Source organism: Callionymus lyra, chromosome 17, assembly GCF_982586985.1.
Source record: "Callionymus lyra chromosome 17, fCalLyr1.hap1.1, whole genome shotgun sequence".
Classification (NCBI taxonomy): Eukaryota; Metazoa; Chordata; class Actinopteri; order Syngnathiformes; family Callionymidae; genus Callionymus; species Callionymus lyra.
Genome location: NC_141834.1, coordinates 8,436,340 through 8,458,100, shown reverse-complemented (window position 1 = coordinate 8,458,100; position 21,761 = coordinate 8,436,340). Strand labels below are relative to the sequence as shown.

Sequence of the window (21,761 nt, the reverse complement as noted above, 5' to 3'; positions counted from 1 at the left end):
CGCTTAATTTTCTCAAAACATTTGTTTATCCGCATATACGGACATAAAACACTTCTTTGTTATTGCATGAGTCATGTATTCATTTTCATAAAATCTTCTGCCAAACCTTTTAATACGACTAAAGTAATGTGATTGACCTCGAGTGCTTCTCTCACATTTTATTTTAAAATACAGAGACGGAAGAAAGAAGAAAAACATGTTATCAGACCAAATAAATGTAGATAAATTATTCTTTTCCTCTATTGCAAGAGTGATCCACTCAAAATATATAAATAAAAGTATATTTTTTAAAGCTCAGTTTGTTTTGGATCCTAAAAAACAATTCCATCTGGTCGGACTGTGGTCCAAAGAAAAATAGTTTTTGCTGTTAAATGAATGCAATAATAATGAAATATTTACATTTAATTATCATTTTAAATAGTCTGTGACAAAACCGGTTAAAACTGAAGGTAGAATTTTTAAGTTCAAAGGTTTGGACCGTCAGTGTGTTGGACACGAGTCCTGGTATTTAAAGACACAGGATAATAGGAAAAGACTGTTGTTTCCTCCATAAATCTCCATCTTTCACTGTGACACGAGGCTTATGTGTGGGGGGCGGGGTCAGTCTGAGAGATTATCATTGAACTCTACATACACACACACACACACACACACACACACACACACACACACACACACACACACAGACAATTCAGACTGATTTGGACCTGAGTTTTAAGCCCTCGGCAGAGGCTTTAAAGTCATACGCATCCCTACATCATCCCAGACGGGAGGAGCCGTGAGAGCATCATCAGCATCATCTCCTGTGACACGGACATGAGATCTTAGTGGACACCAGCCAGTGCATCAGATGGACAGGGACCCGGACGGTGGGACCGGCGCCAGAGGAGGTCGGAGAAACGACAGCGTTTGCTCCAGGGAGGAGAGGAAGAGGAGGAAGACCACGGGGGTGCTGGAGGAAGTGGTCCAGCAGAGGCACCTGGACTGCTCGTCCTCGGTGTCCAGCGTCTCTCACGGTATCTGTGGTTCTGTGGACGCTTTTTGTTTGTGTCAATCATCTGCGGCGTCCAGCTGTGCTCTGACCTCATTAGCTTGACTTTTAGAAATTCACGGGAGAACAGGAGGGTTTAGAGAGATTATCGTTCTCCGATTATATGTCAAGAGGAATGAAAGATGGATTCAAAACAACGAGTCGAACTTATATTTGTCTCCGGCGCTTTCTCTCCACCCTCGGTTCAAGATGACGTCTAAAGATGTTCTTCACTTTTATCACCTGTGTCCACCTGCAGATGACCGAAGCTCGGCGGCCAGCGGTCTGGACGTGGCCGACCGCCTGACCTACCTGGAGCAGAGGATGCAGATGCAGGAGGACGAGATCCAGCTGCTGAAGATGGCCTTGGCCGACGTCCTGAAGAGACTGAACATCTCTGAGGAACATCAGGCCTCGCAGGCTGCTGCAGGGAGGAGGGTGGCGAGCACTAAAGGTGGGATATTTATCCACGTTAAATATATTGTATTTCACAAAAACATATTAGAAACATCTAATAAGAAGCCGATCTGATGTAAAAGCAGCAAAGAGTAGAAAAATAAATACAATGTGAGACATTAAACTTCACTTATGACGATAAACACGATAAAATATATATTGTATAAATAATCTAATTGCCAGAAGACTATTTATTCCCCATGTGTATAGTTATCTTCATATGCATCAGACGCTACTAGCAAAACTGACGAGTAACCGGAAATGTAATTTCAAAACAAAAGCGTAACAAAAAACAATATCCGCTTAGAGGAAAAAGTGCTCGGATAATAAAAGGAATACTTTTAATCTGTGTTTGTGTTGATGTGTGTGCAGCGAGGCCAGTGTCTCTGGCTCTGCCCTCTCGACCCCCCCTCATGTCCGCGTCTCTGAAGAAGAGCACCACGCTGCCCTCTAGCGCGGCCTCCAGGAACTACAGTCCGACGCCGTCACGCAGGTAAGTCATCTGCATAGCTGTGGAAGTAAATGTGTGTCAAAAGATTTCGAACGTGAATTGCTTTCACTCCATTTTTACAGCATCAAAATTATTCTTTGTAGAATCAAAAGCGTCCAATTTCAAGCATTTCGTCCATTTATTTCCAATGTAAAAAAAATATCAGAGCAAAATTTGATTTAATTGAAACATTTTCAGGTCAAACATTACTACATTTTTAAAACTTATATTAAATTATATTACATTGGATTTTATTTTTTTCTAGATTATTCACATTATTTTTTAACATTGATTTGTTTACACTGATTTTACATTGAATCTTTATACATATTGAATTTTAATATCTATGTTGAAAGTAGGCAGCGTAAAAAAATATGCTTGAAATTGTCAGAAATTCAAATTCGTTTGATGTAAAACATTTATTTCCCTACATAATGTCCTACAATTATTAGATTTTTGTTCTCACTGGAGGCTAAAGGTATAAATAATAAATTATTATAATATTAATAATATTTCCGATTCACAACTGTGATACAATTTTAATCAATCAATCAATCAATATATAAAATAAAAAATATTTAATGTTTAATTTGTGTTGTGACTCTTAAAGTTGTATACTGTATGTGTAAAATGTTGATTTATTTATCTTCCTTTTTTATTGTGCCAATTTTTTAAAAATAGTTTTTCATTGTATTATTATGTTATTATGTTTTATTTGTTTGTATTATTGTTTTGTGAGATGGTGTAACAACCTTAATTTCTTCCTCTTACATCTTACTCCTTAAAACACCACACGTCCAATATATTTTGTAAGCCTTATAGTATTGCATAAAGTTTTCTGAACAGATTTTGTTGTTCTTTTAGTCTTTTTCTCCTTCCCTTTAGATCAATAAATGGCTAGAAATATTCAGTGGTATTAATACTTTCACAACATTGGCTATGAAATACATTTGCACCAATCTATTTGTATTTGCAGTAGTAAGCAAAAGTGAACAATTGGTAATCCATATAAGTCAACCTCATCCATCTGCTGTTTAAGTACAATCAGCTTTGCCTCTCGCGATTATTCCAGCAGTCTCTTATTTGGACGCGACCAAGCGGAGAAGCCTTCCTCTACATTACTTCCTCTCAATTACCTTTTAAATGGACCTTCCAGTAGAATCCATTAGTCAGCGCCGGTGATTGGTTCTGTGTCTGTTGCGTTAATGTGCAGCTGCTATATTGATGTAGGAGAGAAACACTGTCATCGCCGGCCTCATTAGAAACATCATTATTATCTGTCTTATCCGTCTTTTCAGGCGTCTTCGTTTGTTGAGTCGAGGTTTCAGGGAAAGAGAACGACTTATCCTCAAAGTTTTATAGTTTAGTTTAGAAAATAAATGCATATACATATATTTTTTTTTTATTTAAAATGTTGAAACATGGTCAAGGGTACTAATCCAATATTATGTCAAATTAAATGTCATTAAAAATGACTTAAACGTTTTATTTATTGTATTTATTGCTTGTTTATCTCCAGTAGTGTGAAGAGCCCTCAGGGGAGTGTGAGGGACAGTCCATGCAAGACCTCAAAATCACGACCTTCCTCTTCAGCATCGACCTCCAAGTCAGTCGACAAAGGGTGATTTGTCTCCCTCTTGTGTTTCGATATTGCAACTGTTCACGCCAGTCGCTGTATTTACAGCTAAACGCCTTTTTTAAATCTCTGATCATTTACATCCACAGCGGCAGCAGCACCAAGACAAAAGAGAGCTCAACAGGCCTGGGTGAGAATTTTTATTTATTCATTTTACGAGTAGTTAATCCTAATAAGATTGTCTTTTGTTATCTAGAACATATTTATTTCAAATTAAATGCTATCTAGAGAAGCGTGGAACTGTCCAATTGTGGGGTATAACATATAACGTAATCATTTTCATTAAATAACGTGATATTATCAACAGTTAAATTGCTTCTGATGCAATTTTCCCAACGTTGGCAGTTCAACAAAACAACAAGATGTACACATACATGTAACAAGAGACAAATATTACTCCAGTTATTATTATATATTCATTCCAGAATCCGATACTTACATTATTGTTAAATCAAGTTTTTTTTTCTGTATATCCTTTAAGAAACATCTTAAGACGTTTTTATTTGTTCAGGCTTTTCCTTGATTTTCTGGAACTCCTGTTGTGTTATCAGTTTTATCTTGATCTTTAAAGTATATACTTTATTGAATATTGTTTTGATTGTTTAAGCGCTTTGTGACCCTGGTCTGGAAAAGCGCTATATAAATAAAAATGACTTACTTACTTATATTATAGGGTGGCAATTGTACGCTTTACAGACAGACTCTATTTAACAATCAAAAGCCCAAATGAATCTAGACCTTGGCTCCTGCAAGGGTTTGAATGATGTCATCTAATGTGAGGAAACACTGTCTTTGAGAAACATTATTTTTATATATGAAATTATACTTTTATTAAATATTTGTCTTAAATAGAATAGTATTAAGTGCGTAATTTTAATCATTTAATTAATAGAAATCTGATGAAAATGAATATCTTAGATACTAATTCTGACACATTCTAGACGTAAACATATTGTTAATGATCTTATTATTGTTTTAATTCACACTTAATTTATATCCACTTTATATATATTTGCGAGATTAAGAAGTGGACCGAAACCCACAGTTTTGTATAATAATCCACCTGTAAATATTGAATGGAACAATCTTGTTTTATGAATGACTCAACAAGATGTTGTGTGTGTGTTGACGCTGCAGGGACGCGTCGTGTGACGCAGTGCAAAGGTAGGCGACGCCACAAACACTCAGTCTCATCGTAGCAATAACAGGATATTGAGTTGTGTCCTTGTGCTCTTCTTTCACATTTTCATCATCTGACCATGACTTCTGTTCCTCCTCTCTTTCACCCCCCCCCCCCCCTCGCCACCTACAACTACCCTCAACTCCCCATTCCACCACTTCACTTAGTGACTATGCAGATCTACCTGAGCCCGCTAACAAGAAGGACTGGGTCTTCTGAGACCGACGGCCGAGATGCGGCGGCCGTTCCCGCCGACAACGAGCCGGCGGCGGCGTCCTCCTCGGGGAAGCCTCAGGGGAAGAGCACGACCAGGCCGGAGTCCAAGAAGAAAAGCCCGTCTTTCACTTTGAACTTGGAGAAAACCAGGACTAACCGGAGCATGCATCAGGAGCCGTCCACTTACAAGAGCCCGCTTAAATCCCCGAGCCAGTACTTCCAGATCTGCTACTGAGTGGAATTGATTGTTGACACATGTTAACCTTTGTGAAGGAAGAATGTTGCTTATCGTTCAATGAACATCTTTATGATGATGTTGGTTTTTCCCGATCATTGTGTTTTAAACGTTTGTATCCCACTGGCGTGAAAAGAGAAAGAGCAAATAATGTTTGTCTCTGCCTTTTGTCTTGAAATTAAAGAAAATGTTTAGGCATGTTTTCCTGTTCAATGTGTTGCAATTCTTGTCTGAGGTTCGACTTGAGAATTCTGGCCACAAATCGAAGCTCACAAAAAATATCATCAGACCTGCGGATGAATGTAAATGGAGTCGCAAAACTCACGCTAAGCGCTCAAGCTATTTATTTGTCAGTTTTATGGATCTGTTCTCAATCAAATTTGTCGTCTATGAGTCAGGAACTCAAAATCAAATATCTGCTGTAAATGTATTTTTGTTGACTCTAATAAACAAAGTGTTTATGCAACATTAAATGGAAAAGCAGTCTTTGGTCAAATTCTTTATTTATTGCAATAATTATCGGCTAATTAATGTTATAATTCGAGATTCTAATTTCTTTAATAATATGCCAACTCCTAAAATAAACGGATGAACCCAAACTAATCAAGAAGAAAATAAATGCCCCTCGAAAAGAACACTGATAAAACATTCAGTGTAGAGATGAACCAAAGAACATATTAACATATTTTTACTTTTATTACACCTCACTATACATAAATATCCACATATTTGATTATTCACTGGTCATGGCAGAAAGTAGAAAATACTAGAAGATCAACCTTGTGTCAAAAACTCCAACAACGTCCATCGCTTCTTTCCAGCAATTTAATTTATTTACGGGTCATGAACCCTTTCTAAGGACCAACAAGAGTAAATTAATACAATCACATTTTTTGGGAATGATCGAGACCTTGATATCTGCAAATATATGTCATTTAATTTAATTAGCATTACCTGGTAGTGTTGAAAACTGCTGAATGGGCATGAATCTATATGTTTACATTTAGAAAAAATACTTTTGTACAACAGTATAAAGCAGGGGAGTCAAACTCAGTCACACAAGGGGCCAAAAAGAGGTCAATGTTGTGAGCCAAACAAAATTAGTATTTCCGATTTCGTACTGTCTTTATAATCTTTGAGGCTCAATTTATCCTGGTTATCTTAACTTGTGTTTCACCAAATAAATTCTAGTTTATTGTGATGTTCATATACTCTGTCCCTTATCTTATCTTTAAAGAGCAACTAAAGTGTTGATTTAAGTGTGTCTTGACTCTATTATACTCATCAGTATGTGTCTGTTTGTCTTTTCATTCAAATTGTACTTAAGCCCTGTCCACTGAAGACACTTAGATTTTCTGGAGATTCAAATCTTGTTTACTTGTTTTCAGTGTTTGACACCACATGTCATCAATCCCGGAAGGCTCCACCGCTAAGGGACTTGTTGTATAAACAAAGCGGGGCTTGTTAACAGCTGACTGGAGGAGGAGTGAAGCCATTATTTAGTCACAATGGACTCCGCTCTCGTAACCTCTCATTCGCCGAGATTTCAGACTGAGAAGAACTTTATAAAGTAATAACATCAAAACATGGTCATGATGAGGGACTTACTGCATCTTAGAGAGGAAGACTTCAACATTTGAAACATAATAATGTAAATAATCTAGAGAAAAATAAAATCCAATGTAAAATAATTAAATATAAATTTTTAAAAAATGTAGTAATGTAGTAATGTTTGACATGAAAATGTTTTTTTTTACATCAAATTTTGCTCTGATATTATTTTTACATTAAAAATAAATGGAAGAAATGGTTGAAATTTGACGCTTTTGATTCTACAAAGACTAATTTTGATAAACCTAAGTGAAAGAGGGCCAGGAAAGTTGTGTTTTCACATTAGTTGCCCCTTTGAACACTGGTATAGGTCACCAAATGAAAATGACCATTAATAATAATAACAATTATTGGATCTATGTTAATAATTACATTAATGATAGTAATATTCTCTGCACTGACTCAATGTGGCACGTTTAGGTATAAATATATATATATATATAAATAGTTTAACAGAAACTGCATCTGACCACTGGGTCGCGGCAGCAGCCTGCGCGCATGCTCAGTCGCTGCGAGGAGGAAGGTAGAGGGAAAGATGGCACCTCTGGAGCGGATCCCACTCTCCCCTCCCGGCTTCTCCTCCGCTGCCATTCGGTGGCGCGTTGCTCTCTAACATGGCTTCCGACGAACCACCCGACGCCACACGACTCAATCCTAGCAGACTTTGAAAAGCGTAGGAGCTAAAAAAAAAACCCGAGAGCCTCCTCCGTAGCATCTCCACACCCTGCCCTGGTCGCGCCTGTTTCAGCCGCAACATCTGCACCTTCCGCCGCCGCTGGACTCACCGCTGCCCGCTGTAGCTTCTGCTGCTCCTCCAGGACCGGAGCTCGACTGCGAGGCTTTTCATCCAGACGAGGAGCAGGAACATGAGGTAAGAATGTCGTCGGTGACACCAGGAGTGTGTTATGCAATGTTTAGACATTTTTGAATTAAAGTGCAACACGTTTTTTTTTGGTATATTGACCATAATTAGCTTCACTAGCTTAACTAGCTTCACCATGTTGACCTGTTGGTTTACGTAGCTTTAAAAAACGCTGTGTCACGATCCACACTGTGTCACATGTTTGGTTATTAATAAAACAAAAAAAAACATTTTTGGGAAAATGTGCCTGTTGTTATGGAAACCATGTTAACGGTGAGTGACACGAGCTCAAAGACAAACATCATACATGTGATCTTGAAGAGTGACACACCTCCGTTGATGCCAACCAATCCACTGCCAGTGTGTGTTAACGTGGACTCACACACATACACACGCACACACACACACACACACACACACACACACACACACACACACATACACTCTCAAAAACATACGCACACACATACGCACACTCTCACACACATACACACACACACACACACATACGCACTCCCTCACACACATACACACACACACACATAAGCACACATGCACACACACACATACACCCACACATACATACACACATACACACATACGCACACACCCCCACACACACACACTCTCACACATATACACACACATACACACACACACACACCCACAAACACACACACACACACATACACTCTCTCACACATACACACACACAAACATACGCACACACACATACACTCTCACACACACACACACACGCACGCACACACACACACACACATACACACACACACCCAAACACACACATACGCACACACCCGCACACACACACACACTCTCACACACATACACACACACAAGCACGCACACACACACACAAACACACACACATACACCCTCACACACATACGAACGCACACATGCACACACACACACTAACACACACACATACACTCTCACACACATACACACGCACACATGCACACACACACACAGACAAACACACACAAACACACGCACACACACACATGCAATACCGGTTCATGCCAATTGGCCAATCTGACTTTAAAGAGTGACACACACACTGCCAATAAGATGCAAGTTTGATGCTACACAAGGGTGTGTCATTAACTGGCACAGACACACAACTGATTTTAATCTTCGCTGGCAGTGTGTGTGTTTGTTTGTGTGTGTGTGTGTGTGTGTGCCTACAGCAGGTTGGTGTCTGAGCTCACAAGTTGACCCTCCCCCTGACATCTCTCACTTGCTTTGCTAAAGGGCCAGACAAACGTCTTTGAGCGAGTGGATGCAACACAATCTTAAGACAAACGCACAAAAATGGCAGACGCAGCCAACGGTTCATGTGTACGACCATGTTTCTGCATCTGGACATCTGGGTCCAGAGGGCGAGGACTCTATCACTGAGCTGATGCTATCACTTTGAGATTCACGGAGTTCATTCATTAGGGTCGTGGTTGTTAAAAAAAATCAGTCTCATGCACATGAACAACATGAAGAAAACTAAAAATTAATTTTGCTAAGATTTCAGAAAAGATTCCTCCAGTCTTCATGCAGTGTTGATGCTTTAGACCAGTTGCTGCAGGAGCGATAGTTTTGAGATCAACACCGATTGCTTTAGTTTGTTTCGCTTGTTTAACCAATACCTGCCTAAGTCTGATGTTCGACCCGCCCACTTAATTTACATACTGAAAACAAAACGTAAAAATTAAAAAATATCAAAATGTATAAATACCTAATAAATAGAACACAAAATGTATAAATGTATAAATAAATGTCAAAATGTATAAATGACAAAATGCGTATTTATACGTAAAATAGATGTATTCTTTAAATCAGAAGTCATTTATTTATTTTGACATATTAATATTTATCCAAACATTTATTTATACATTTATACATTTTGTTGCGTATTTATACATTTATTTATACATAAGTCATTATTGTTCTTCATAAACAATGTCTTATAGTGGGGATTAATTCATAGTTCTTTTTAATTGGATGTTTATTATTTATTTGATCATGTCTAGATTATATGGACAATTCATTTTAACTAATCACATTTAAAAATTATCATAATATGAATTACGAGGCTTAAAATAAGCTAAATAAGGCAAGACAAAAAAACAAACTTTAACAATAACTCTTTACAAATAACCTTTACTTTACTTTGGATGTATATATGTATATATTTACACATATATATATAAACCAAATGTCTGCATCCTATAAAACATTTTAATTTTAACAGAGCAACTGCTTAATAAAATAATCATGCCTGTAAACAAACTACACAAGTAATGTATAAAAAAAACCTAGTAGATGAACACTTACTTTCTTTTTATTCAATTAAATTAAATCAAATCAGTCCTTAATTCAAAAGATAATATTTAGAACTGGACTCTTGAACTTAATACAGAGTTTTCCTAAACTTAAGCAGCAACGCGTAATAATGAAAAGGTTGTTTCTGGCTCCCCTTGTGTCAGAACAGTGTAACTACAGCCTCACAAAACCTGTTGCCACATGCTGCGTTTGCTTTTTGTTACAGTATATTTTGATTACATTTGTTTTAATTACTTTACAACAATCAAGAGCCAGTGGATGGATGTCACATCATTGGTACAGAGTACACAGTCGTACCTTCAGAGATCTCACCAGCTGCTGCATGTTATTTTTAAACAACAATTCTCTACATTACTCCTGGGATTCATGGAAAGACGGAGGATTCTTTGAAACATGTTCAGCTGATTTCTGTATGTCGACTTTCTGCGAGGCTGCAAATTGTGTTTGATCTGAACCTTTCTGACAAGCTGTCTGCCGGATACTATTATTACTCTAAAGCTTGTGTGTATTTGTGTGTAGTGGTGTGTTTGACTGTGGCGCTCTGTAGGTGGCTGTGACTCAACACAACAGGAAACATCCGTTTTTTATTACATTGGATGTTCTTTTTTAGTAAAATAGAGATAATATTATACATGTTTTATGTCTTTAAAATGCTGACGTATTATTTAAATAAACTAGTTTTGGTTTTTGCAACAATGTGGACACCATGTGAGAGATTATTTCTTCACTTGAGAGTTGGAAGAGCTGCGAGCACAGTTAAGCTCTCAATGGAATTCAGGTTGAAGCTGATTTCTCTCCTGGAGGCAAAAACTCTTTTCTCTCCACCTTCTCTTCCTGCTATCTCCCCCTGTGAGGGAAGAGGTTTTTTTTAAAAAGAGGGCAGAAGTAGTTTTTCTTTGTCTACTAAGGTTTTTACTTCTTTTGTTGGACCTGATACCAGACATGTTTTTAACATGTTTTACAAATCATTGCTCGAAATAGATACTATTGTTTTTAATTAAGTAAATTGAAGACAATATCTTTTGAATATAATTTAAAAGATAAGAGGTAATCTATAAGTCTAGTCAATAGAAATTGTTATCTATATATATGTTATTGATGTGATATCAAGCTACCCAACCTAAAATAAATTGTTATATAAACTTTAAACTTATGTGTATTGTAATGCATTGGACAGATATTTTCTAGTGAAATTGCTAAAATTGGTCATGTGTCAAACCAAATGTACTGTGTATCACAGATAAGATATCAGTCCAACTTGTTATCATGATTAGTTTTCATAATTGTGGAATCTATTAGGTTCAGTTTAGACTTTTTAATTCACTTATATCATATTATTTTGGTGTTATTATCATCCAGGGCTGGTTACCAATACCTTCACTTCAATACCACTTTGTGAACAATACTTTTTTCGATAATTGGTTAAATTTCTACTTCGAGTCACAGAAATTGAAAATCCAGTGCAAAATATCACTTGCTAACATGTGACAAATAAACCTGATCTGCCTTTGTCACGTCTCAGTTTTTCTTCATAAAAATCCACACTCTATCAAGTTCTTATCAAGTGTGTGTACTGAAACTTAGCCCTAAAAGACACTTTAAAAGGCATACGTAGTAGCCTTAAATTTTTATTTTCTCTGCTTTCTACAAAACAGGTTTTAACATTTAATCGAGTGTTTGTGTTTGATGGATCTACTGACTACTTCAAGAAACATCTTAAGACACTTTTATTCGTGCAGGCTTTTCCTTGATTCTCTGAGACTCCTGTGTTTGTCTCGATGTTGTCTTGACATTTAGCATATATTTTATTGAGTATTGTTTTGATTGTTTAAGCGCTTTGTGACCCTGGTCTGGAAAAGCGCTCTATAAATATAAAAAACTTACTTACTTACTTATATATCAAGATGCTAACAAACAGTCAATTAGTCTCACCTAGATTTCAACTGTTTATTTTTTCATTATTATTTTGGGCAAAAAGTAATAACACGTGACACATACAAAGACGGTATTGGTAATGGCAATTAAAACAACATTATACATTTAGTAACAAGTAAAAATTCTGCCTAGTGGAATATGAAAAATATTATGAATTTTTTGTATTCCCTTGGTTCTTTTTGTTCTCTAAATAATCTCCCATGATCAGTTAAAAGTTAAACGATTGCACTGTTTTTAAAAATCACGTTTGTATATGTTGTGAAGTTACTAAGTTATTAATCACATCTATTCTGTCAAATAATGTTAATAAGACAATATGTAACTACAAAATGAATGTTAAGAAAAATGTGTGTCTCAATTATATTGTTAACATCTTAACTATAATCAAAAATATGTAATACCTCTTCTACAAATTAGCACTATTGAGTCATTTTGCATAAAACCTCCTGAGTCACTAACCTGGATTCTATTTATATTTTGGAGTCTTTCCCATCAAGTTCCACAGAGCTGCAGAAAAGGCTGAATCGTGTCTCAATTATGTGGCGCTCAGTTATCCGTTACTAACTAGATCTAAAGCCTCGTCTCGCAGACAAGAGCCACTCGAGAGGTTTTTGTAGATCCACTGAAGGTGATTAAAGGTCTTGCTCCGTCACAGGGGTGATAGGTGTGCGGAGCTAGTCTGGCTGGGAAGCTCTTCTCCCGTCTTTATTACACCATGAGTGACATACAGTCACCACTAAATTATCTTTTCTGCATGAGTCAGTGACTCGCCTGCCCGACTCACACACAGTCTGACGGCAGGATTGATGCGCGGTTCTGCCCGCGGCGGCTTCCCACCATCGCCACCTAGCATCTATTTGTGGTTCTTGGTTCAGCTGAGTGTGGCCCGCATCGATGGGAGCGTCATCACAGTGCCCTGATGAGTATTGACAGGAGCAGTTGGTGGTCTGTGTGTGACCCACATCCTGGTGCACAAGTCATGTGCTTTGACAAGGACAAACCCATATGACTCCAGCGATGTGGTGAACAGGATGAATTCCTTCCTGCTGTATTTCCTTTGTTAGTGTTAAACATCTGTGATGTGTCTGTTGTGATGGACCTGTAGTAGAACAAAGATGTTCCTCATGTTTACTGTGAAACTCAAGTACAATTTGTGGTTGAACCCTTATAGACATCAGGGTAGTGAAGTTTTTATTTTTTATGTCGGATGATTCTGATGAAAAAATTACTAAACAATATGTGGGTCTATGTTGAGTAAGTATGAGTCTGATTGTATTATGGTCTTTTCATCCATAGAGGTTCAATTTATCATAATTATCTAGTGTTTGTCAACCAAACACTACTATCAAATTCCTTCTCTAAAGCATCAGTTTTACTCTCATTTGAAGTCACATATCAACATGGACTATAATCTACTTCCTGCGCTCCTTCAATTTGATGCATGGTAAGTGTTAATAATTGAAATAAATATTCCATTTTCTTTAAATTTAAGATATTCTTAATAACGCTTTTTGCATTTTGAGTCCAATCCCTTTTTTGCTCTGGATTTCCCCTAAACCAAGCTCAGTTTGATTGACATGTAACTATCATTTCGGCAGCATTTCTTAGTTTGTGCTTTTTTTTTTACATTATTGTATGTTCGATATGTGCTTAAAATTCTTAGTTTTTGCGTTAAATAAGAAAAATAGTTTCTGGCTCCCCCCAGGTTCAGACAGTGTAACTGTATTTTCTGGGCTTCTCTGTGCGTAGTTGTCAAATACAGCATGTGCATTTGTTACCAAAACAAAATAAAAACTTGAGTGAGTTTTAGGTGTTATCTTGCTGGTAACAATTATTTGAATCATTATTGAATACATTAGTTATTAACTTCATCACATTTAAAATAATTATATTTAAAATTGTATTTTAAAGGGGTGTAAGAAAATATCGATACACTTAAATATCCAATACTCAACAACACTGTTTTGTTGTTTATTTCATTGTTCGTATATTGGTTATATTATGGTAAAGGATGTATAAATTAAATAATTTGATCATTAAAAAGCAAATATTAACATTTTGTTCATTTTCATGTGACGATTAAATGTCTGGCCACTAGATGACTGAGGACGAGAGGATACAGTCAACTCCAGCATCTTTTAAATATTTTTTTATTTTTTAAAATAAAAGTAGTTACGAATTCGTCAAGAGTCATGTGGAATTCTGCAACACCAGAGTCAAGTACTTATAACAATTAAATTATAAAGTACAATGTTACAAATATATCTTTGTTTCTACAGTATCGTAATATATCGCACCTTTGCCCCTGCGTTCGTATCATATCTCCAGATTATTTTATTCTTGATTAAGTGTGAATCAAAGTAATAAAATAAAAGTTATATTGATCTATAAAAATGACACTTTCAATAAAACATAAAACATCAAGAGTGTACGACAACAGCGTATAAAGTTGTCATGTTTGAGTCCAGACGTGAGAAATATGTGATGTAAAGCCTCCAGTCAGGTGTGAGGTCACATGACTGCTGCAGATGTGCATGATTAAGTTCACAGTGCATTCTGGGTGACAGCTTGTGAGTCATAGAGCTGAGCTCAGTGACTCACACATTGTTGTGTGTGTGTGTGTGTTCACCACACACACGTGTATGTGCTAGACGTGCTGAAGAAGTCTTGTGTGAACGAGTCAAAGATCTAGTCACCAGCTCCAGTAATTACATTGATCAGCTGTGTGTGTGTGTGTGTGTGCACACACACGTCGCACCTCTCACACTAATTATTTCACTTTACCTCGTGGTGCAGGTGGGTGTGAGAGGGAGGAAGGGTGAGAGGAAGTGGGATTAGATTATTTCCTGGACATGTGACCCACATTATAATCTGTATGTTTTGTCTATAAAGCCACAAATATAGAAACAAAAACAAAAAAATAGATGTCAGATATTTTATTTTAATGGCTCCTCCCAATTTTTCCCCCATAATGCACTGCATTATGTAGATGTCTAAAGACTGTGACAGGTAGATCCCAGAATAATAGTGGTGTTTATTGAAGAGAATCTGATACAGGGACAAAATAATTATATTGAAATATATTTTGATACTGTAGTAACAAGGATATATTTTTGAAGTAATGCACAAGTACTTGAGGACTCTTGACGAAGTCCTAACTGCTTTGTTTTGAACCCAAAATATGTCCAAACATCAGTTTTCAAAGCTCGCCTCGAAGGATTACATTGTCCCTCTGGATTGCCATCTAGCAGCCAGAAGTGTTTTTGCAACACAATAAAACACTGTGAATATTTCCATTTTCATTGTAGATTAAAATGTTTTATTTCAAACACAATTTTATGAAAATATAAACCATTAAAGTTCTATGAAAAAAGTAGAATATAATAAAAAAGAAAAAAAGAAAATAGAGTGAATATCGAAACTGAGTGTTGAAAAAATGTCATAATATTTAAGTGCATTGATATTTTCTAACACCCATACAAAAAACACAATAATAGTATTTAAAACTAACATAAAACAAACATTATGAGAGTCTTTAGAGTATTTACTAGATATGATTTTGTATTTTTTTCTATCTCACACTTTCTACACTCAAACTGTGTGTCCGATCAAAGGTCATCCCTCCTGCTGGATGATAATTTGAATTACAAACACAGTCATGTGCAAACAAACACTCCAGTCACACAAAGTGTCATTTTTGTGTCGCCCTTCTTTTCTACCTGAGGGATACAAATGTGACAAAACAGACGCTGGACCTTCTCTTTTTGCCTTTTTATTAATACCTTCCAAAACGACTACACCCCCAAAAAATGTGTCTCAACCACTAGTTTTGACTTTAAATGATGTATTTTGGTTCACTTGATTTAAGGAGCGTAATAATGCAGTACTGTAGTAAAATAGATTCAGAGATTGACGGCTTTGTTCCAGGCAAGCTCAGAACCTGGACACTTCTTTTGTTAGAAGAAAACTGGTGATGTCATCCCCTGCCATGCCCAGCGTGTGTGTGAGCGTCGCCAAGCACACACACACACACACACACACACACAAAAGCAAGTATTTGTTTTGCACTGTCAGTGTGTACTTGGATTTTGCTTTCCTTTGTTAACATTTTCTTACAGACGTGTGAGGGAAAGTGCATCATATTTTAACTCTAATTTAATGCATGTTTTTGGGAACCCCAAAATAAGGAATTGATCATTTTATTTTGAACCAGCGTAAACACCCGCTGTAAAAGAATACATTTTAAAATCAAATAACCCAAAAAAACTGTGAGGTTGAAGAGGGAAAAGAGTAAGTTCAGGTCTTACAGTTGCAGAATTGGATCTGAATTTAGTAAATCTCTGCTACTTAAATATGGTTAAAATTTTGCAAGAAATTTGATTTCTATCTGGGTCTCTTTTCCCTCCTTGTGCCCCTTTTTCTCTTGACCTGATCAAGGTGCCCCATCAACTTGACCTTCACTGAGAGGTCTACTTTATAATTTCAAATAATCTTTTCATTAAAATTGGATATCATTTTCAGGGGAGACTTTACCCCCCTTTTGTCACCCTTGCAGTTATCATAGGGAGCTTAAATTCTGCCTAATTTACAATAGTAAGTAATACCTATGGTTTAAACTCAAAAAAATGTGATGTTTTTTAATTTTCATAGAGGTCTTGCCCCACTTGTGACCCCTTTCTCTTGACCCCTTAACGTATTTTCTGGCTTCTATATATAGTCTTGAAATATTGTAAAGATTTAACAGAAGGACAATTAATCAGTTGCACAGTTGTGTGTACACACTATTTACAGAGCAATTTGTGTCACGCAAGTGCTACACAACCAAGTCTGGTCAATGAAAATGCCCAGTGGCAGATCACAACAGGAAGTGTGTACGTGGTGGTCACGGTGGGTTTTCCCTGAAAGTATGTACAGTAGATACCGGCGGGATTTACGGTTCCTGGCAGACGGCTGCGACAGCCAGAGGATTAATGTTATAGCTGCACTTATTTGACTGTATATCATTTATAATCTATGATGGATTATAAAGAAATATAAAAATGGATATTGCAAAGGCGGTTGGCAATTTCCTGAGTGCAAATCCTTTTTTACCGAAAGTCTGCCAAGAGTTTACCAGTTCTGACTGCCGTCATCGTCACATGACAACGTATTTTAGATGTTTTAATTCATTTAAATCGAGGTATTTATTACTTCAAATGTATGAGATTATAGTCTTCAGTCTGATGTTTTATAATCCTTCATAAATCAACTCTTTGAAGTTACTATAACCAATAACCTTCTGTTGAGTGCAATACTCTTGTCTTTTTAAATATTATAACTACATAAAATGTATGTGCGTTTCAGATGCAACACACTAGTCATGACTTCTGGTTTGTCCTGACATCAGATATTAACAATAGTCATTATATCTTAGTTGACTGGCATCTGTCTAAGGGGGAGCTCTGTCACCTGCAAGAGATTCAAACGAAAGTCATTGCAAAATCAGGGGTAGATGTTCTTCAAAACTGTGTGGGCAAGCTGGCTTTTTGTTCTCGTGAATCATTAATTTAAAACCATTTTTTAAGGTATGCAATGGGAGTAAATCTTAACTCTTGTGTTGTCTCTGGGTCAAGGTCATGGATTCCAAGGTCGTATACCTTGACCCAGTGTCAACACAATTAAGGTACACCACAGAAAGGGCCTGTTTTTGGGCGCTCGGGTCACCTTGACCATGAGCTAACACAAGGGTTGAAGGACTTAAGGTACATTTCTCAAAGAAACACTTAAATGACAATTTATATGCCCAGTATTCTATATTAATCGTAAGAGATATACAATATATATATTTCTATATGCCATTTTTTTTTATGGATGATAGTATTCAATAATAAGTCAAATGATTGATTTCCTGGATTTGAAGTAGTATCATCCTAATATATTTGGTTTATCTTCTTAGGTGTAAGAAAATATCAATACACTAAAATATCAAATTTTTTCCCCTCTATACTGCATTGATGTTCAGCATCACTGTTTCAATGCACATTTAACATCCAAATATTAACCGTTGATTGTTCATGTTTGTGTAGCAAGTGAACATCCGGCCACTAGTTGGCAGCAGTCATCACGTCCTCCCCGGCTAAAGGAACAATGACAATGACGATGGCGAAAATGAAAAAGCTGTTACGACCTCGTCATGAACCATTTCTGTAAACTCTTCGAGGCCAGAGGTTACTCAGGTAACGCCACAAATAAAACCTTGCTTCTTGATATTTCCTGACGACAACTGAGGACGAGAGGATACCTTCAACAGCTTCCACATTGTGTGCTTACTATGTAATGACAGTTTTGCTATAATTTCATACGTAATTCATTATATCGTTGTTACTATGTTATCGCAACATATTGTCTGTATCGTGATACACATCCTATCGCAAAATTCTTGCTAATACACACCTCTAACATCCTGAGAGAAAGAAAAAAAGACAAACTTTTCTTCATGACAAACAGTCCGTCATGACGTTAAAATTAATGTAGATCCCGCTATTGATTCTCGCTTTCAGGTTCTGATAATTCAATCCACTGATTCAATCTTTATTTCCGAACTGCACCTGCGTCCTATTTGGTCAGTGAACATCCTGTTGATGTGTGTGTATGTGTGTGTAGTAGTGTGTGTGTGTAGCAGTGTGTTGAGCTCCACCCTGCCTCCTCAAATTATGCGAGAAAGACGGAACACATCACATGAATTAAAATCTGCTGCTCCGCCTCCCTTCTGTAGCCTCCGCACGAGCTTACGCATCCCTGCGTCCACCAATCGGGCAGAGGGGTGAAAAAAAAAAAAAGAAAAAGTAAAGGGGGGGAGGAAGGGGGTTCTCTACGGAAGGAAGACGAGGGGGGAGGAAGGGGGAGGACCAGCAGCCTCTGGGGCTGGATGCCCATTGCTCCTGTCACAGCTGGGAGGGAGGAAAGTAAGGGAGGGAGCGAGAGAGAGAGAGGGAGGGAGGATGGAGAGAGAGTAGGTAATCCAATGAGACACTCAGAGAGGAGGCAGTGCGAGGGCAACGCCTCACAGCACCGGGATCCTCTCTCGCTCTCCTCTCTTTTTCTAAAAAAAACACTCTTTTCTCATTGACTCTCTTTTTACGACAGTTTTTGACACAAACGTGAGGCGCTAGTTTTATGCCTGACATTGCTGTTGGACTTGAGCCGGAGTCATCTTTGTCTCACACCTGCTGACTGTACTGAGGCGGCTTGTGGGGAAATAGGTTAGTGTGCCTGTGGGCGCCGAGCCTCTGCCAAGTTTGTTGGATTTTTTTTGCCCGTTCGGTGGTGGTGGTGGTGGTCCGGAAGAGGGGGATGCCTTCCTGACCCCGGCATTGCTCTGTAGCCTCGCAACCCTTTTTTTGAATGGGAGAGATGCTGCTGCTGAACCACAACCTCTAACCAACGTGTCCTGGGCTGAATTCAGGATTAACCAAGGATAGCTGGGAGAGAGAGAGAAAGAGAGAGATATTTTTTTTCCTTTGATTCTATTGGATAAGGGGGTTACCTGTGTTCGGCCACCATGGATATCAACCTTCAGTCGCACAGATTTTACTTTCCCCAAATCTACTGCGCCGAGCCGGGCGCTCAACCACAGCTGGCTGAGTTCAAAGTCAGGTAGGCGACGGGTTTTCGATGGTTTTGTGTTTATTCCGGGAGCTGTCATCCAGATTTGACGCCTGCTAACATAGCATAATGTTGCACTGTTTCAAGTGTGTGTGTGTGTGTGTGTGTGCTGCTGTAAGCGTCTGCTTGTCCTTGCAGGGGGATGGGGGCTGCATGCTAGTGTGTTAGCTGCTGGCTGTGCAGAAAGCTCCCGGGAGATGCAGAGGGCATTAATGATCTATGAAAAGAGCTCGCCAAGTTTCGGACAGAGGCGATGACAGTGCCGCGGTTGTGTTCTATCGGGGCGTCCAGGACCCGGGCGCTTTTCTTTTTTTTTTTTTTCAGGGCGCTTCTGTGGCTCTTTTGTTCTCGGTGCCGGCTCGCCTCTTTGCTTCACTTCTTCGCTCAACACTGTCAAAGCGCTCGCGGTGCCTTGTTGCTTTTTCTTCGGCCGACGCCTGGCGCCCGGACGCCGGCGCGCATGCTCAGACGAGCAACAGCTTTTCCCGGGTCCTTTGTCTGGGTCGGGATGTGATGGTGCTGTTGCATGCAGCCATGCAGACCTGACGCTCCGTGACATCCGACGCAAGGAAAAATGTTTGTCTTTTCTCTCCGATGAAGTCCTTATGTTCCGGGTTTTCACGGCGTTTTCCCGATGTGCGTTTGGAAGATGATTTATTTGACTGCTCCTTATCTCTCGACACTGATTAGTGCAGCTTTAGGGGACTCATCCCCATTTTTTTTGGCCCAACTAAGCAGCTTTGAGCTTGTCTTGGACTTTTGGGCGAAACAGGTTTACTGGGCCATAGCGTGTCGCTGTCAGAGTTTGGCCCGGCTCCTTGGAATCTCCTAAACGTCAGATTTAAGCAGTGCTAGTGCATATTAAGCTACGTCCCCCCCCCCTCGGACCCAGCTCAGTTCATCATTGGAAACAAGTTCTTGTATTGGTTCCATCTGTTATTAAACAGGTGTCTCCAGAGGAGCAGTGTGGAGCTACATGGATGTTTTTAAGCCTCTTTTTGGAGGAAGTTCGACCAGTGGGCGCCTGTTGCTTCATTAAAATGGATCTACGGTTTTGCTTACAAATCTAAAAAGGAACAAATGACTGAAGATAATTCAATAGTCAACATGAGTCAGATGAGACATAAGAGAAGACAAGTAAAATTAATGAAGTTTGAAATTTGGGTGAAGAAACAAGAGATTTATTGTTGGCAAAAGACTTCTACAGCAGCTACCAAATTAAAATAAGAAATGACATCTCACTATTCTGATAGAACTTATGTTAAAGTAAAGTCTCTTGTTTTATATGCCATCAACATTTGACACACATTAAAGAAGTAAATGAAGATACTGATAGCTGTAACCATTAAGGGTTAACCAGTATATATACTTGGTACAAGGACTTTCTGTCCAGTCTGCACATGGACTGATCCCAGTGTATTCAGTGTTTTAATAAGTGTCTACATGAACCCCAACACGGCCAAAACACATCCAAAACTGTGGAATGTTTTTGTTCTCTTAAAAGGAAAAGATAAAATGTTCTAAATAATAATGACAAAAAGTGCATTTGTGTCTCTCACTGCTCCGAACCAATGAATTAAAACTAAACAGATAATGTTGTGTACCGTTAGGCCTCTAATTATAATAAAATGTTTACTTTTTACATGTAAAGACAAAAACATTTTATTGCAAAAAATAGACAAAATTCTGTTATTATAAATATTGGGTCGATCTTGTAATTACACTTCTTTAGGCTTTTTGAAAAATAAAATGGATAGATTCTTATACTAATATTTTTGAATATTTTAGAGTTATATTCAAACTCGACAGTAGCTCATTTTTTTGACCATCCCAGTATTTTTTTAAGCATTTTTTTTAATGTTTTATTCAACTATTCCTAAATAAAGGAATGCTTGAGTGCAACAACCTGTAGAAAATAAATCGATTCACTTAACATCTTTCAAATGCACATAAATAACTGCCAGTTCTGTTTCTAAATAAACGACTGGTAGTTAATGCTTTTATAGGTACAGAGATTACAGATATTCAAATATTTCAGTAGATATCTGCTAGTGTCTGTTGCCGTCTGGCACAGTGAGAGCTCCGGCTCACACCTCTCGCACAAC

The 21,761-nt window shown here is 37.9% G+C and overlaps 2 protein-coding genes across 4 annotated transcripts in view; both read left to right on the top strand.

The window, feature by feature from the left end:
• The first annotated feature begins 842 nt into the window (after positions 1-842).
• LOC148062326 (uncharacterized) lies at positions 843-5,243 on the top strand. Its single transcript, XM_087813120.1, has 7 exons — positions 843-1,016; positions 1,290-1,484; positions 1,859-1,979; positions 3,496-3,597; positions 3,702-3,742; positions 4,750-4,776; positions 4,960-5,243. The coding sequence occupies exons 1-7, from the start codon at positions 851-853 to the stop codon at positions 5,241-5,243; spliced, it is 936 nt and encodes a 311-aa protein (XP_087669246.1). The 5' UTR covers positions 843-850.
• Positions 5,244-7,382: 2,139 nt separating this feature from the next.
• evlb (Enah/Vasp-like b) overlaps positions 7,383-21,761 on the top strand; it is a 43,377-nt gene continuing 28,998 nt past the window's right edge. For 2 of the 3 annotated variants that reach the window (XM_087813271.1, XM_087813270.1), the window contains exon 1: positions 19,121-19,647. In XM_087813271.1, the coding sequence (XP_087669397.1) occupies positions 19,553-19,647 (95 nt within the window). In that variant the 5' untranslated portion in view covers positions 19,121-19,552. Of the gene's footprint in view, positions 7,726-19,120; positions 19,648-21,761 lie in introns of those variants that run through there. The other variant, XM_087813272.1, reaches the window with a different exon arrangement.

Bases quoted from the DNA above. Each gene is read 5' to 3' on its own strand.
- LOC148062326 (XM_087813120.1), top strand. From the start codon at position 851: ATGGACAGGGACCCGGACGGTGGGACCGGCGCCAGAGGAGGTCGGAGA. The intron at 1,017-1,289 runs GTATCTGTGGTT...GTCCACCTGCAG, and splicing joins GGTGTCCAGCGTCTCTCACG to ATGACCGAAGCTCGGCGGCC. The intron at 3,598-3,701 runs GTGATTTGTCTC...TTACATCCACAG, and splicing joins TCCAAGTCAGTCGACAAAGG to CGGCAGCAGCACCAAGACAA.